The sequence below is a fragment of the Lupinus angustifolius genome, chromosome LG11 (genome assembly GCF_001865875.1).
Source record: "Lupinus angustifolius cultivar Tanjil chromosome LG11, LupAngTanjil_v1.0, whole genome shotgun sequence".
Classification (NCBI taxonomy): domain Eukaryota; kingdom Viridiplantae; phylum Streptophyta; class Magnoliopsida; order Fabales; family Fabaceae; genus Lupinus; species Lupinus angustifolius.
The window spans coordinates 9,255,760-9,273,136 of NC_032019.1; the positions used below are offsets into that span (position 1 = coordinate 9,255,760).

The 17,377-nt window shown below is 32.0% G+C and overlaps 1 protein-coding gene across 1 annotated transcript; it reads right to left on the bottom strand.

Annotated features, from left to right (window-relative positions):
- Positions 13,127-13,811, bottom strand: LOC109359496 (BON1-associated protein 2-like). Its single transcript, XM_019604188.1, has one exon. It carries the CDS (start codon positions 13,780-13,782, stop codon positions 13,243-13,245), a length of 540 nt encoding a protein of 179 aa, XP_019459733.1. The 5' UTR covers positions 13,783-13,811; the 3' UTR covers positions 13,127-13,242.

Below are 17,377 nucleotides of genomic sequence, written 5' to 3' on the forward strand. Positions count from 1 at the left end.
TATAAAAATATATGATGACGTTATCTAAGGTTCATACGTGGCACCAGCACCAGCCAATCACTAGAATATGGTAACCTCTGGTTTTTGTTTGTTTGAAAAGGACATGAGTACATGACTCAAAGGGAAAAATCTCAGGTCAACTTGTTTAAGGGTTTGTGGTATTGATTATTAAACAAAAATGCAGTGTGTGTTTTATTGTTGTCCTCAATATAAAGAAAAATAATACATCAACAAAAACATAGTATTTTGTATTGAAAAAGCAAGTGTTTGATAAAAAAACAAAGGAGCTCAGATCAATTACATTTCATCCGTTTAGGATGTTTGTAGTGAATGAGTTTAACCCAAAAGACATGGTTTCATTCCTCTCAATTCTTACTCTTTCAAATAGGCATTTTGGCTGGTTGGAAAGCCTATATAAAGGCATTGAAACTCATAATCAATACACACAACTTTCGTACAACTCACACAATTCTGAAAACTTCTCTCACTATTTTTCTGCACTTTTGTACTCAGTTCGTAAACTTTCAAAAGAGAATTTTTTCTGAGTTACTTGAAATAATTATTTTAAAGTTTTACAAACCTATTGAGCAATATTACTTAGTATACAAGATAGATATTAGATTGCAAGTGATATTACATTTTATACTTGTAAAGGCAATCCAAATCACTGTTGTATTTCTTCATTCATGATAAATACTTTCTTTCACGGGGTGTGATAAGAAAGGGGATGAAGTTACTTGAAAATGTGTTTTCCAATGTGATAAGTATCAGTGAGTGTATAAGGTACATAGAAGTCTCGGGTGAGCTATTGTAATTACAACTCATAATATTTAGTGGAAAATCTCTTGTGCTGCGAGAGTACTAGACGTAGCCTTCGGTGGAGAAGAAGGTGAACCAATATAAAAATCATTTTGTATTCTCTTCTCTATTATCTCTTTGATTTTACTAATTAATTTTCTACATATATTTTCCGCTGCACTTTAACTCTTGATTTTGCAGAAAAAATAGACATTATTTTAAGTCAACTAATTCACCTACCTCTTAGTTGTAATATCAGTCTTATAAAAATATATGATGACGTTATCTAAGGTTCATACGTGGCACCAGCACCAGCCAATCACTAGAATATGGTAACCTCTGGTTTTTGTTTGTTTGAAAAGGACATGAGTACATGACTCAAAGGGAAAAATCTCAGGTCAACTTGTTTAAGGGTTTGTGGTATTGATTATTAAACAAAAATGCAGTGTGTGTTTTATTGTTGTCCTCAATATAAAGAAAAATAATACATCAACAAAAACATAGTATTTTGTATTGAAAAAGCAAGTGTTTGATAAAAAAACAAAGGAGCTCAGATCAATTACATTTCATCCGTTTAGGATGTTTGTAGTGAATGAGTTTAACCCAAAAGACATGGTTTCATTCCTCTCAATTCTTACTCTTTCAAATAGGCATTTTGGCTGGTTGGAAAGCCTATATAAAGGCATTGAAACTCATAATCAATACACACAACTTTCGTACAACTCACACAATTCTGAAAACTTCTCTCACTATTTTTCTGCACTTTTGTACTCAGTTCGTAAACTTTCAAAAGAGAATTTTTTCTGAGTTACTTGAAATAATTATTTTAAAGTTTTACAAACCTATTGAGCAATATTACTTAGTATACAAGATAGATATTAGATTGCAAGTGATATTACATTTTATACTTGTAAAGGCAATCCAAATCACTGTTGTATTTCTTCATTCATGATAAATACTTTCTTTCACGGGGTGTGATAAGAAAGGGGATGAAGTTACTTGAAAATGTGTTTTCCAATGTGATAAGTATCAGTGAGTGTATAAGGTACATAGAAGTCTCGGGTGAGCTATTGTAATTACAACTCATAATATTTAGTGGAAAATCTCTTGTGCTGCGAGAGTACTAGACGTAGCCTTCGGTGGAGAAGAAGGTGAACCAATATAAAAATCATTTTGTATTCTCTTCTCTATTATCTCTTTGATTTTACTAATTAATTTTCTACATATATTTTCCGCTGCACTTTAACTCTTGATTTTGCAGAAAAAATAGACATTATTTTAAGTCAACTAATTCACCTACCTCTTAGTTGTAATATCAGTCTTATAAAAATATATGATGACGTTATCTAAGGTTCATACGTGGCACCAGCACCAGCCAATCACTAGAATATGGTAACCTCTGGTTTTTGTTTGTTTGAAAAGGACATGAGTACATGACTCAAAGGGAAAAATCTCAGGTCAACTTGTTTAAGGGTTTGTGGTATTGATTATTAAACAAAAATGCAGTGTGTGTTTTATTGTTGTCCTCAATATAAAGAAAAATAATACATCAACAAAAACATAGTATTTTGTATTGAAAAAGCAAGTGTTTGATAAAAAAACAAAGGAGCTCAGATCAATTACATTTCATCCGTTTAGGATGTTTGTAGTGAATGAGTTTAACCCAAAAGACATGGTTTCATTCCTCTCAATTCTTACTCTTTCAAATAGGCATTTTGGCTGGTTGGAAAGCCTATATAAAGGCATTGAAACTCATAATCAATACACACAACTTTCGTACAACTCACACAATTCTGAAAACTTCTCTCACTATTTTTCTGCACTTTTGTACTCAGTTCGTAAACTTTCAAAAGAGAATTTTTTCTGAGTTACTTGAAATAATTATTTTAAAGTTTTACAAACCTATTGAGCAATATTACTTAGTATACAAGATAGATATTAGATTGCAAGTGATATTACATTTTATACTTGTAAAGGCAATCCAAATCACTGTTGTATTTCTTCATTCATGATAAATACTTTCTTTCACGGGGTGTGATAAGAAAGGGGATGAAGTTACTTGAAAATGTGTTTTCCAATGTGATAAGTATCAGTGAGTGTATAAGGTACATAGAAGTCTCGGGTGAGCTATTGTAATTACAACTCATAATATTTAGTGGAAAATCTCTTGTGCTGCGAGAGTACTAGACGTAGCCTTCGGTGGAGAAGAAGGTGAACCAATATAAAAATCATTTTGTATTCTCTTCTCTATTATCTCTTTGATTTTACTAATTAATTTTCTACATATATTTTCCGCTGCACTTTAACTCTTGATTTTGCAGAAAAAATAGACATTATTTTAAGTCAACTAATTCACCTACCTCTTAGTTGTAATATCAGTCTTATAAAAATATATGATGACGTTATCTAAGGTTCATACGTGGCACCAGCACCAGCCAATCACTAGAATATGGTAACCTCTGGTTTTTGTTTGTTTGAAAAGGACATGAGTACATGACTCAAAGGGAAAAATCTCAGGTCAACTTGTTTAAGGGTTTGTGGTATTGATTATTAAACAAAAATGCAGTGTGTGTTTTATTGTTGTCCTCAATATAAAGAAAAATAATACATCAACAAAAACATAGTATTTTGTATTGAAAAAGCAAGTGTTTGATAAAAAAACAAAGGAGCTCAGATCAATTACATTTCATCCGTTTAGGATGTTTGTAGTGAATGAGTTTAACCCAAAAGACATGGTTTCATTCCTCTCAATTCTTACTCTTTCAAATAGGCATTTTGGCTGGTTGGAAAGCCTATATAAAGGCATTGAAACTCATAATCAATACACACAACTTTCGTACAACTCACACAATTCTGAAAACTTCTCTCACTATTTTTCTGCACTTTTGTACTCAGTTCGTAAACTTTCAAAAGAGAATTTTTTCTGAGTTACTTGAAATAATTATTTTAAAGTTTTACAAACCTATTGAGCAATATTACTTAGTATACAAGATAGATATTAGATTGCAAGTGATATTACATTTTATACTTGTAAAGGCAATCCAAATCACTGTTGTATTTCTTCATTCATGATAAATACTTTCTTTCACGGGGTGTGATAAGAAAGGGGATGAAGTTACTTGAAAATGTGTTTTCCAATGTGATAAGTATCAGTGAGTGTATAAGGTACATAGAAGTCTCGGGTGAGCTATTGTAATTACAACTCATAATATTTAGTGGAAAATCTCTTGTGCTGCGAGAGTACTAGACGTAGCCTTCGGTGGAGAAGAAGGTGAACCAATATAAAAATCATTTTGTATTCTCTTCTCTATTATCTCTTTGATTTTACTAATTAATTTTCTACATATATTTTCCGCTGCACTTTAACTCTTGATTTTGCAGAAAAAATAGACATTATTTTAAGTCAACTAATTCACCTACCTCTTAGTTGTAATATCAGTCTTATAAAAATATATGATGACGTTATCTAAGGTTCATACGTGGCACCAGCACCAGCCAATCACTAGAATATGGTAACCTCTGGTTTTTGTTTGTTTGAAAAGGACATGAGTACATGACTCAAAGGGAAAAATCTCAGGTCAACTTGTTTAAGGGTTTGTGGTATTGATTATTAAACAAAAATGCAGTGTGTGTTTTATTGTTGTCCTCAATATAAAGAAAAATAATACATCAACAAAAACATAGTATTTTGTATTGAAAAAGCAAGTGTTTGATAAAAAAACAAAGGAGCTCAGATCAATTACATTTCATCCGTTTAGGATGTTTGTAGTGAATGAGTTTAACCCAAAAGACATGGTTTCATTCCTCTCAATTCTTACTCTTTCAAATAGGCATTTTGGCTGGTTGGAAAGCCTATATAAAGGCATTGAAACTCATAATCAATACACACAACTTTCGTACAACTCACACAATTCTGAAAACTTCTCTCACTATTTTTCTGCACTTTTGTACTCAGTTCGTAAACTTTCAAAAGAGAATTTTTTCTGAGTTACTTGAAATAATTATTTTAAAGTTTTACAAACCTATTGAGCAATATTACTTAGTATACAAGATAGATATTAGATTGCAAGTGATATTACATTTTATACTTGTAAAGGCAATCCAAATCACTGTTGTATTTCTTCATTCATGATAAATACTTTCTTTCACGGGGTGTGATAAGAAAGGGGATGAAGTTACTTGAAAATGTGTTTTCCAATGTGATAAGTATCAGTGAGTGTATAAGGTACATAGAAGTCTCGGGTGAGCTATTGTAATTACAACTCATAATATTTAGTGGAAAATCTCTTGTGCTGCGAGAGTACTAGACGTAGCCTTCGGTGGAGAAGAAGGTGAACCAATATAAAAATCATTTTGTATTCTCTTCTCTATTATCTCTTTGATTTTACTAATTAATTTTCTACATATATTTTCCGCTGCACTTTAACTCTTGATTTTGCAGAAAAAATAGACATTATTTTAAGTCAACTAATTCACCTACCTCTTAGTTGTAATATCAGTCTTATAAAAATATATGATGACGTTATCTAAGGTTCATACGTGGCACCAGCACCAGCCAATCACTAGAATATGGTAACCTCTGGTTTTTGTTTGTTTGAAAAGGACATGAGTACATGACTCAAAGGGAAAAATCTCAGGTCAACTTGTTTAAGGGTTTGTGGTATTGATTATTAAACAAAAATGCAGTGTGTGTTTTATTGTTGTCCTCAATATAAAGAAAAATAATACATCAACAAAAACATAGTATTTTGTATTGAAAAAGCAAGTGTTTGATAAAAAAACAAAGGAGCTCAGATCAATTACATTTCATCCGTTTAGGATGTTTGTAGTGAATGAGTTTAACCCAAAAGACATGGTTTCATTCCTCTCAATTCTTACTCTTTCAAATAGGCATTTTGGCTGGTTGGAAAGCCTATATAAAGGCATTGAAACTCATAATCAATACACACAACTTTCGTACAACTCACACAATTCTGAAAACTTCTCTCACTATTTTTCTGCACTTTTGTACTCAGTTCGTAAACTTTCAAAAGAGAATTTTTTCTGAGTTACTTGAAATAATTATTTTAAAGTTTTACAAACCTATTGAGCAATATTACTTAGTATACAAGATAGATATTAGATTGCAAGTGATATTACATTTTATACTTGTAAAGGCAATCCAAATCACTGTTGTATTTCTTCATTCATGATAAATACTTTCTTTCACGGGGTGTGATAAGAAAGGGGATGAAGTTACTTGAAAATGTGTTTTCCAATGTGATAAGTATCAGTGAGTGTATAAGGTACATAGAAGTCTCGGGTGAGCTATTGTAATTACAACTCATAATATTTAGTGGAAAATCTCTTGTGCTGCGAGAGTACTAGACGTAGCCTTCGGTGGAGAAGAAGGTGAACCAATATAAAAATCATTTTGTATTCTCTTCTCTATTATCTCTTTGATTTTACTAATTAATTTTCTACATATATTTTCCGCTGCACTTTAACTCTTGATTTTGCAGAAAAAATAGACATTATTTTAAGTCAACTAATTCACCTACCTCTTAGTTGTAATATCAGTCTTATAAAAATATATGATGACGTTATCTAAGGTTCATACGTGGCACCAGCACCAGCCAATCACTAGAATATGGTAACCTCTGGTTTTTGTTTGTTTGAAAAGGACATGAGTACATGACTCAAAGGGAAAAATCTCAGGTCAACTTGTTTAAGGGTTTGTGGTATTGATTATTAAACAAAAATGCAGTGTGTGTTTTATTGTTGTCCTCAATATAAAGAAAAATAATACATCAACAAAAACATAGTATTTTGTATTGAAAAAGCAAGTGTTTGATAAAAAAACAAAGGAGCTCAGATCAATTACATTTCATCCGTTTAGGATGTTTGTAGTGAATGAGTTTAACCCAAAAGACATGGTTTCATTCCTCTCAATTCTTACTCTTTCAAATAGGCATTTTGGCTGGTTGGAAAGCCTATATAAAGGCATTGAAACTCATAATCAATACACACAACTTTCGTACAACTCACACAATTCTGAAAACTTCTCTCACTATTTTTCTGCACTTTTGTACTCAGTTCGTAAACTTTCAAAAGAGAATTTTTTCTGAGTTACTTGAAATAATTATTTTAAAGTTTTACAAACCTATTGAGCAATATTACTTAGTATACAAGATAGATATTAGATTGCAAGTGATATTACATTTTATACTTGTAAAGGCAATCCAAATCACTGTTGTATTTCTTCATTCATGATAAATACTTTCTTTCACGGGGTGTGATAAGAAAGGGGATGAAGTTACTTGAAAATGTGTTTTCCAATGTGATAAGTATCAGTGAGTGTATAAGGTACATAGAAGTCTCGGGTGAGCTATTGTAATTACAACTCATAATATTTAGTGGAAAATCTCTTGTGCTGCGAGAGTACTAGACGTAGCCTTCGGTGGAGAAGAAGGTGAACCAATATAAAAATCATTTTGTATTCTCTTCTCTATTATCTCTTTGATTTTACTAATTAATTTTCTACATATATTTTCCGCTGCACTTTAACTCTTGATTTTGCAGAAAAAATAGACATTATTTTAAGTCAACTAATTCACCTACCTCTTAGTTGTAATATCAGTCTTATAAAAATATATGATGACGTTATCTAAGGTTCATACGTGGCACCAGCACCAGCCAATCACTAGAATATGGTAACCTCTGGTTTTTGTTTGTTTGAAAAGGACATGAGTACATGACTCAAAGGGAAAAATCTCAGGTCAACTTGTTTAAGGGTTTGTGGTATTGATTATTAAACAAAAATGCAGTGTGTGTTTTATTGTTGTCCTCAATATAAAGAAAAATAATACATCAACAAAAACATAGTATTTTGTATTGAAAAAGCAAGTGTTTGATAAAAAAACAAAGGAGCTCAGATCAATTACATTTCATCCGTTTAGGATGTTTGTAGTGAATGAGTTTAACCCAAAAGACATGGTTTCATTCCTCTCAATTCTTACTCTTTCAAATAGGCATTTTGGCTGGTTGGAAAGCCTATATAAAGGCATTGAAACTCATAATCAATACACACAACTTTCGTACAACTCACACAATTCTGAAAACTTCTCTCACTATTTTTCTGCACTTTTGTACTCAGTTCGTAAACTTTCAAAAGAGAATTTTTTCTGAGTTACTTGAAATAATTATTTTAAAGTTTTACAAACCTATTGAGCAATATTACTTAGTATACAAGATAGATATTAGATTGCAAGTGATATTACATTTTATACTTGTAAAGGCAATCCAAATCACTGTTGTATTTCTTCATTCATGATAAATACTTTCTTTCACGGGGTGTGATAAGAAAGGGGATGAAGTTACTTGAAAATGTGTTTTCCAATGTGATAAGTATCAGTGAGTGTATAAGGTACATAGAAGTCTCGGGTGAGCTATTGTAATTACAACTCATAATATTTAGTGGAAAATCTCTTGTGCTGCGAGAGTACTAGACGTAGCCTTCGGTGGAGAAGAAGGTGAACCAATATAAAAATCATTTTGTATTCTCTTCTCTATTATCTCTTTGATTTTACTAATTAATTTTCTACATATATTTTCCGCTGCACTTTAACTCTTGATTTTGCAGAAAAAATAGACATTATTTTAAGTCAACTAATTCACCTACCTCTTAGTTGTAATATCAGTCTTATAAAAATATATGATGACGTTATCTAAGGTTCATACGTGGCACCAGCACCAGCCAATCACTAGAATATGGTAACCTCTGGTTTTTGTTTGTTTGAAAAGGACATGAGTACATGACTCAAAGGGAAAAATCTCAGGTCAACTTGTTTAAGGGTTTGTGGTATTGATTATTAAACAAAAATGCAGTGTGTGTTTTATTGTTGTCCTCAATATAAAGAAAAATAATACATCAACAAAAACATAGTATTTTGTATTGAAAAAGCAAGTGTTTGATAAAAAAACAAAGGAGCTCAGATCAATTACATTTCATCCGTTTAGGATGTTTGTAGTGAATGAGTTTAACCCAAAAGACATGGTTTCATTCCTCTCAATTCTTACTCTTTCAAATAGGCATTTTGGCTGGTTGGAAAGCCTATATAAAGGCATTGAAACTCATAATCAATACACACAACTTTCGTACAACTCACACAATTCTGAAAACTTCTCTCACTATTTTTCTGCACTTTTGTACTCAGTTCGTAAACTTTCAAAAGAGAATTTTTTCTGAGTTACTTGAAATAATTATTTTAAAGTTTTACAAACCTATTGAGCAATATTACTTAGTATACAAGATAGATATTAGATTGCAAGTGATATTACATTTTATACTTGTAAAGGCAATCCAAATCACTGTTGTATTTCTTCATTCATGATAAATACTTTCTTTCACGGGGTGTGATAAGAAAGGGGATGAAGTTACTTGAAAATGTGTTTTCCAATGTGATAAGTATCAGTGAGTGTATAAGGTACATAGAAGTCTCGGGTGAGCTATTGTAATTACAACTCATAATATTTAGTGGAAAATCTCTTGTGCTGCGAGAGTACTAGACGTAGCCTTCGGTGGAGAAGAAGGTGAACCAATATAAAAATCATTTTGTATTCTCTTCTCTATTATCTCTTTGATTTTACTAATTAATTTTCTACATATATTTTCCGCTGCACTTTAACTCTTGATTTTGCAGAAAAAATAGACATTATTTTAAGTCAACTAATTCACCTACCTCTTAGTTGTAATATCAGTCTTATAAAAATATATGATGACGTTATCTAAGGTTCATACGTGGCACCAGCACCAGCCAATCACTAGAATATGGTAACCTCTGGTTTTTGTTTGTTTGAAAAGGACATGAGTACATGACTCAAAGGGAAAAATCTCAGGTCAACTTGTTTAAGGGTTTGTGGTATTGATTATTAAACAAAAATGCAGTGTGTGTTTTATTGTTGTCCTCAATATAAAGAAAAATAATACATCAACAAAAACATAGTATTTTGTATTGAAAAAGCAAGTGTTTGATAAAAAAACAAAGGAGCTCAGATCAATTACATTTCATCCGTTTAGGATGTTTGTAGTGAATGAGTTTAACCCAAAAGACATGGTTTCATTCCTCTCAATTCTTACTCTTTCAAATAGGCATTTTGGCTGGTTGGAAAGCCTATATAAAGGCATTGAAACTCATAATCAATACACACAACTTTCGTACAACTCACACAATTCTGAAAACTTCTCTCACTATTTTTCTGCACTTTTGTACTCAGTTCGTAAACTTTCAAAAGAGAATTTTTTCTGAGTTACTTGAAATAATTATTTTAAAGTTTTACAAACCTATTGAGCAATATTACTTAGTATACAAGATAGATATTAGATTGCAAGTGATATTACATTTTATACTTGTAAAGGCAATCCAAATCACTGTTGTATTTCTTCATTCATGATAAATACTTTCTTTCACGGGGTGTGATAAGAAAGGGGATGAAGTTACTTGAAAATGTGTTTTCCAATGTGATAAGTATCAGTGAGTGTATAAGGTACATAGAAGTCTCGGGTGAGCTATTGTAATTACAACTCATAATATTTAGTGGAAAATCTCTTGTGCTGCGAGAGTACTAGACGTAGCCTTCGGTGGAGAAGAAGGTGAACCAATATAAAAATCATTTTGTATTCTCTTCTCTATTATCTCTTTGATTTTACTAATTAATTTTCTACATATATTTTCCGCTGCACTTTAACTCTTGATTTTGCAGAAAAAATAGACATTATTTTAAGTCAACTAATTCACCTACCTCTTAGTTGTAATATCAGTCTTATAAAAATATATGATGACGTTATCTAAGGTTCATACGTGGCACCAGCACCAGCCAATCACTAGAATATGGTAACCTCTGGTTTTTGTTTGTTTGAAAAGGACATGAGTACATGACTCAAAGGGAAAAATCTCAGGTCAACTTGTTTAAGGGTTTGTGGTATTGATTATTAAACAAAAATGCAGTGTGTGTTTTATTGTTGTCCTCAATATAAAGAAAAATAATACATCAACAAAAACATAGTATTTTGTATTGAAAAAGCAAGTGTTTGATAAAAAAACAAAGGAGCTCAGATCAATTACATTTCATCCGTTTAGGATGTTTGTGTTAGACCAACTATCACAGTAGAGTTCCTCACTGCTCCGATAATTGCATCAGTTGGGAATAGAACCCGGATCAGTACTGTGGCAGGGTACTATTCTACCACTAAACCACTGGTGCTGAGTATGAGATTTTCCAGGTAATTACTATAAGTTGTATTTAAATTAGTTTATACAAAATTGTGCTGCACAATATTTTATACTATAGATGAAAATTTAAAATTAGGATTGCCATTAAATAAATTATATAATGAAATAAAGGAAAGTTGTTTTTTGCTAGGCATGCCCATGGAGTAAGGAATTTCTTAATTAATAGAGAAACAAGTATTACACAATAACACATAAAAGACTACATATAATGATTTTTTATTATTTTATTTATCGAGAAATCATATTTTTATCATTGTAAATATGAGGAAAAACAATCACTTATTTAGATAATTATCTTCCTTTTTATTGTACTATCAAAAATATCTCTTAGTCTTTTGGGTAAATATTTAATTTGTTTTGAAATGTGTGATTGTTTGGAAGTGTCTCATCCACAAGATTTCAAAGTAATAGTAAAGGGAAAACAAACCTTTTACTCATATGTCAACTTTAGGCGTTTTTTCAATTAATGCATTCCAACGACTTTACAACGACTTCAGCTACCCTATGTTGAATGATTTTCACTGAAATTCCTTATTGTTTTCAATTGCGTGGCAATACAATCGAAGTTTGGCTGTCTCCCACATAAGAAATCAGAACAATGTTTTCTTCAGGTTTTTATATGCAAGTTTATTTTTGATCAATAAGAAATTTCCAGAGATATAAATATTGTTTTAATCAGTGATGTGATAACTGGAGTGGGTAGTTTGACCGCTAATTGGACTTAAAAACGGTTATGGTTTATAGTCTTTACCGAATGAGGGGTTGGACCGCTTTGAACTAGAGAAAATCTAGTCCGACTATGTTAAACTCGGTTGAACTACAATAACCTCATAATTGAACTCGACGGTTCACTTAAAATTTTAAAAAATCGAACATTAGCAGAATGTTTTGTTTTACTCTAGTCCAAAAAAAAGATAAAAAATATTATTTTAATATAATTATTAATTATATAAAATTTTGTATTTATATATAACTATATATTTATAGATTAAAATAATAAATTGTATATGAAATCAATCAGTCGACTGAACGGTTTAGCCACTTAAATCGATTAAACCTACTATAAGTTTAACTTCCTACTCAGGTTTAATTTCACAACATTGGTTTTAATGGGAAATGGAAAAAAGCAATTTGAAAGTTCAATTTAAGAATTGATTTATGTTACGGAGCTTGACCAATTTAACACACACTTCAAACCTTTTATTGATAAATTAAAATAATGCACCTAATCCAACCTACTATTCTAACTTTGAAAAATTAGAACATGGAATACGACTTTAAATAGGTGATTTTTATACTTTGATATTGTTAAGAATCTTACTTAAAAATTAAGTCATTTTTGTATTTAATAAAAAACCACTGGAAAAATATGTTCAGGAGTTCTCTGAAGGAACTAAGATGAAATATTGACTTTCATGTGAATCTTACATATTCTAATGTTAAATACTTTAACCTCACCTCATTCCCTCTCTAACATTTTGATTACAATCAAGAGCATTATTAAAAAGGCAATTAATTTTTTATTTTCAGAACACAATTATATTTAAAAAGTTTTTTATCAATCAAATATACTAATAAACTTTACAAAAATATATCCAAAAGCATTCCTATAAGCAAACATGATCTTATATGCTTATGAATAAAAAACATTTATTCATCCCAAACACATTCTTGATTCCTACTCCATTCACTCCCAAATAATGTAAGGATATGGAGGGAGTCATAATGGCTTAGGATCTTTTTCAATGACAAGTGTTTCAAAATATATAAAAAATATATAATTTACAATGACGATACATTTGTCCTTTCAGTAATAATGAAATTACATTTTTGCTATTAAAAATAAATGAAGAAACATGTATTTACCTATTTAGTAATAGAAGATATCATTATTCAGTTCAGTTATAAGATGGTTTGATGGTTATGATGAAAAATTTAAAGAATAGATTGAAGAAAATTAATGGTTGAGTTTTACCAAAAAAAACAAAATATTAACATTCTATATTTTCGGATAAAAAAAGTGAGTACACAATCTAGAAGGAAGTTGACGAACAAGGTTTTAAAGATGTATGAAACTTTATTAGTATATCAATTGGACTTGATTTTCCACTTACACAAAAAAATACTTGAATTTTCACTCAACCAATACAAAGAAAAAAGACAATACATGTATTCAAATAATGTTAGGGTAGTTCCACCAAAAAGGAGAACTAGCAACAACTCCACAAGACTTCTTATCATCTACACGAGCTCTTATCAACTTTTCACCACAATCCTTCACACTCGCCACCACTCCCTTCGTCGGAACCTCCTCCACCACCACCACCCTCACCGCGAAATGAATAACCCCGTTTCGCTTTCCTTCCCAGTCCCTCAACCTATAACTCAACACCTGCAACGAATTCTCAGCCACACAAATCTCCATAAAATCAGAAACCGCAATTCTTGCAACCCCAACAGTTCGAGCAGCACCCTTTGATGAGTTCTTGCATTGCACCTCGAACGTGATGGATTTTGCATGCATTGGCATGTTAACCAGTAATTTCTCGTTCCATGAAATGAAACTCGAATCGTCACTGCCGTTATCTGTGGCTGTTTTTGTGGCGTAGCAGTTGATGGATTCAGGTCGAATGACAACGTAAGCTTCGTCCTTTACATGAAGGTTTTCACCAGATATAACTGTGATCTCTAGAATTCGTGAACTTGATGCCATAGTAGGAAAAAGAAGTGTTGAAAGCAATGTGTGTGTTTTTGTTGAGTGGGAGAGAATGTAAGAAGGGTGGATTAATAAGGAGGTTTAATTTGATTTGGAAGGGGGCGCGAAAGAGAGGAAGAAGCTGATTAGTTGTTTCAGTGTTTTTTGGATTATAAAATCCGTGTGGACTTTGACTTTGAACTTTCACGTTGCCATTTGCATCTCAATTGACAAATTGAATAGAGATACACGGTACCGAAAACAAGTCACGTTTTCCCTCTCTTTAATTAAAGAATTCATAAAGTAATATAAAGTATCGATATTTTTCAATTAATGGAGAGGTAAATGATCATTTTTACACTTACATGTAAGGATAAAAATGTTATTTTATTATATCTTAAAGATAAAAATGTCGAGTAATATTACATTTTTACTCATGTTTTGGGTGTACTTGCATCTCCATTAATAGAGAGGATCCAAACTCCATTTTAAATTAGACTTATCACAACATAAAAGGTCCAATCTCCTCTCCATTGAGAGGTCAATACAATTTTTCCTTTTAATTTTAAGAATAAATTTGTCTTCTTGTAAAGTTTAATTATATATGATATTTTTGTTTTTTAGCATGGCTTCTCTATAACATTGGAGAGGACGAAAGATGAATCTTGTTCACTCAAAAGAGGTACAATTGTTACAAATTTGGGAGAGGCTACCTACTCAATTTTAAATGAAGTTTAACGTGGAGTAAGTGCTGCTTTGTCTTCAAGGGACATGGTTCTAATGTCAGTTTTTCTAAGTAAATATAAGTATTAATAATCCTACTTTTTAAGCTAGAACCATAAGAATTCCCTTGCATTATAATAAAGAATTAATTCATTTTAAAATAAATGATTGTTCCTCTTACACTAATCGAATCATTAATTTAAATTTTAATATATTCAAGAATCTAACATAACATTATATTAGTAGACCAATAATATGTCCGTTAAGTGTTGATACTAACCATACTATTTCTTTAATTATTTAATAACAAAAGTATGTTAACAAGTTTCTATTCACTACAGTTTTTTAATCATTTTCAATATTACACGGACAATAGTGGTGGACGTAAGATGGCTAGGTTAGAAATGATGTCTTAATCTCTCTTTTAGTTCTATTAAATTTAATAAGTAATATAAAAATATTTATTTTTATTTATATGATAATATTTTTTTTTGATCAGCAACAATATTCATTAAACAAAAAGAGGAGAACATTAGGAGAACACGTTGTACTCCTATCCACAAATTGATTAAACATTACACACAAGAAGACAACTAGATGGGTACCATTCCACAAAAGAGAATTTGAAGCTAGTGAAACATGCATTGAGAATGTTCCAAGAATGCACAAAAATTAAATTCATTATCTCATCTATGTGGACCACAGTATTTTCAAATAATAGTTTGTTCCTAACCAGCCAAATATTCCATATAGTGACGAACCATAGTGATATTCATTGTTTCTTGCACCTTTTGTCCATCCTCAACATATTAGCATGTAAATATAAGTTGCTCTTGATATCATTAGGGATAACTGAAAGAAGATCAAATCTAGAGTAGAAATTCTGCCAAACACAATAAGATTTAGGACAAGAGAAAAACAAGTGATTTATTGATTCGTCCACCATGCCACAAAGAACACAAGATGGTGGGTCATGAGTTCCTAAGATTCGTCGACGAACAAGATTCAATTTTGTTGAGACACCCTCCAAAACAATTCTCTATGCTAGACATCTCATCTTTGATGGTACATTATATGACCATAAAAGATTAAAGAAGTCATTGTCATAAGGTACACTTTCCTGAACAAGCACCTTATAAGCATTACTCACTGAGTATAGGCCTCCTTTGTCATACATCCAAATCCAACCATCCGTGGTGTCTTGAACAAGTCTTGCAGCTTCAATAATTGTTACAAGTTTGTCAACTTCCTTTTGTTCCCAATGAAACAAGTTCCTTCTCCATTTAAGATTCCAAAACCAAACACCATTTCTCCATTCGCCCAAAGAGCTAATAGTTGTCTCTTTGTCCAAAGTCACCTGAAACAATCTTACAAAAGAGTTTTTAAGTAAATTCCCCCACCCAAAGATCTGACCAAAATTTAGTGGAATGCCCATAACCCACACTCCTTCTAATTGTTAGAATTTCTGACAATTTATGGGTCACATTTATAATTCTATAATTGTGTTGTGGCCATTATTTAATTAGCCAAAATATAAAATGATCTTCAGTAAATAATTTGGTGGCTAGGGGCATATGTGTCATGAAATAATATAAGTGTAGATACCTTCAGGCAATTTCTGATTTGATGAAGGGACTGAATAAGAATTATTACAACTTAAGTAGTAACCGCTTCAGGGTTACTTTTATAGGTTATGGTCCCCATTTGCAGATCAACATGTTTTAAGGTGTAGGATTGAGGAGAATAAGGGTGGATTAGGATAGTGTTATCCATAAGGATAAACACTATCAAGTCATCCATACGGTAACTATAAGGCAACCTCTCCTCTTCAAGAATCTCTTCTTGAAACTAAGGCACACTCTCACCATTTTGGAACTCTCTCAAGTTAAGGCATTCTCATTTCCCTCTAGAGAAGCATAAGGAAAATCATTCGGCGCTCTAACATCTGGAAGATCATCACACCCTCATACCTTTGAGATACCAAATGGCTAATCAAGATATGTTCTTCATCTTCACCATGAAATCATTTGGGGTTTCTTCGGTATGGACATTGGTTATTCCATTTGGGTTTATGTATGGGCATAAACATTAGGTTATGGGAACGAAGCCATGGTCATAAGGACTTCCGCATTCAATCTAAGGATTATAGATAGAGAAATTCTCCAACAAGTGGTATCAGAGCCACCCCAATTTGATTCATGAGTGAAATTAGGGTTCTTGCTTTTCGTCCCCAAAATCTGGATTGATTTAGGGTTTTGGTGTTTTGTTTATGCCATGGATCGATTAGATTAGAAATTGATTGTTTTTCATGTAAATATATGAAGATTCGTAATGAATCGATGATTTCTAGTGTTTTTTCTTGAATTTTTGGAAGAACAACGTTGCAGAAATCGCAATGTTTATGTTTTGTCCCAGTGCTCTCGCTCAAGCGAGAGTGTCTCTTCCCAAGCGAGAGTGTCTCGCCCAAGCGAGAGCCAAACAGAAGCATTAGCTTCTATTGTGCTTAAGCGAGAAGATCCTCGCCCAAGCGAGTGTATGGGCGACATAAGGCTCGCTCAAGCTAGAATGTCTCGCTCAAGCGAGAGCCAAACAGAAGCATTTGCTTCTATTGCGCTCAAGCGAGGGTACCTCGCCCAAGCGAGAGTACGATAAAGTTTATGGGGCTTTGGTATCATTGTGCATTGGATTTAATTGTTATTTGGTTGTCCATTAAGGTTGTCTGTTATTTCAAGTGAGCCAATTGAAGTGAAATTCATCAAAGTGACCTCTCTCATGGATATAACTCATAAGGAATATTAGATGTAAGTGTGTATGATTATTCATGCGAGTATTAGCTGGCCCAAAGGAAAGTTAATATTTGGCCGAAGATCATACACACCTGTGATGATAA

Excerpts from the sequence above, each read along its gene's own strand:
- LOC109359496 (XM_019604188.1), bottom strand. The coding sequence starts at position 13,782 with ATGGCATCAAGTTCACGAATTCTAGAGATCACAGTTATATCTGGTGAA.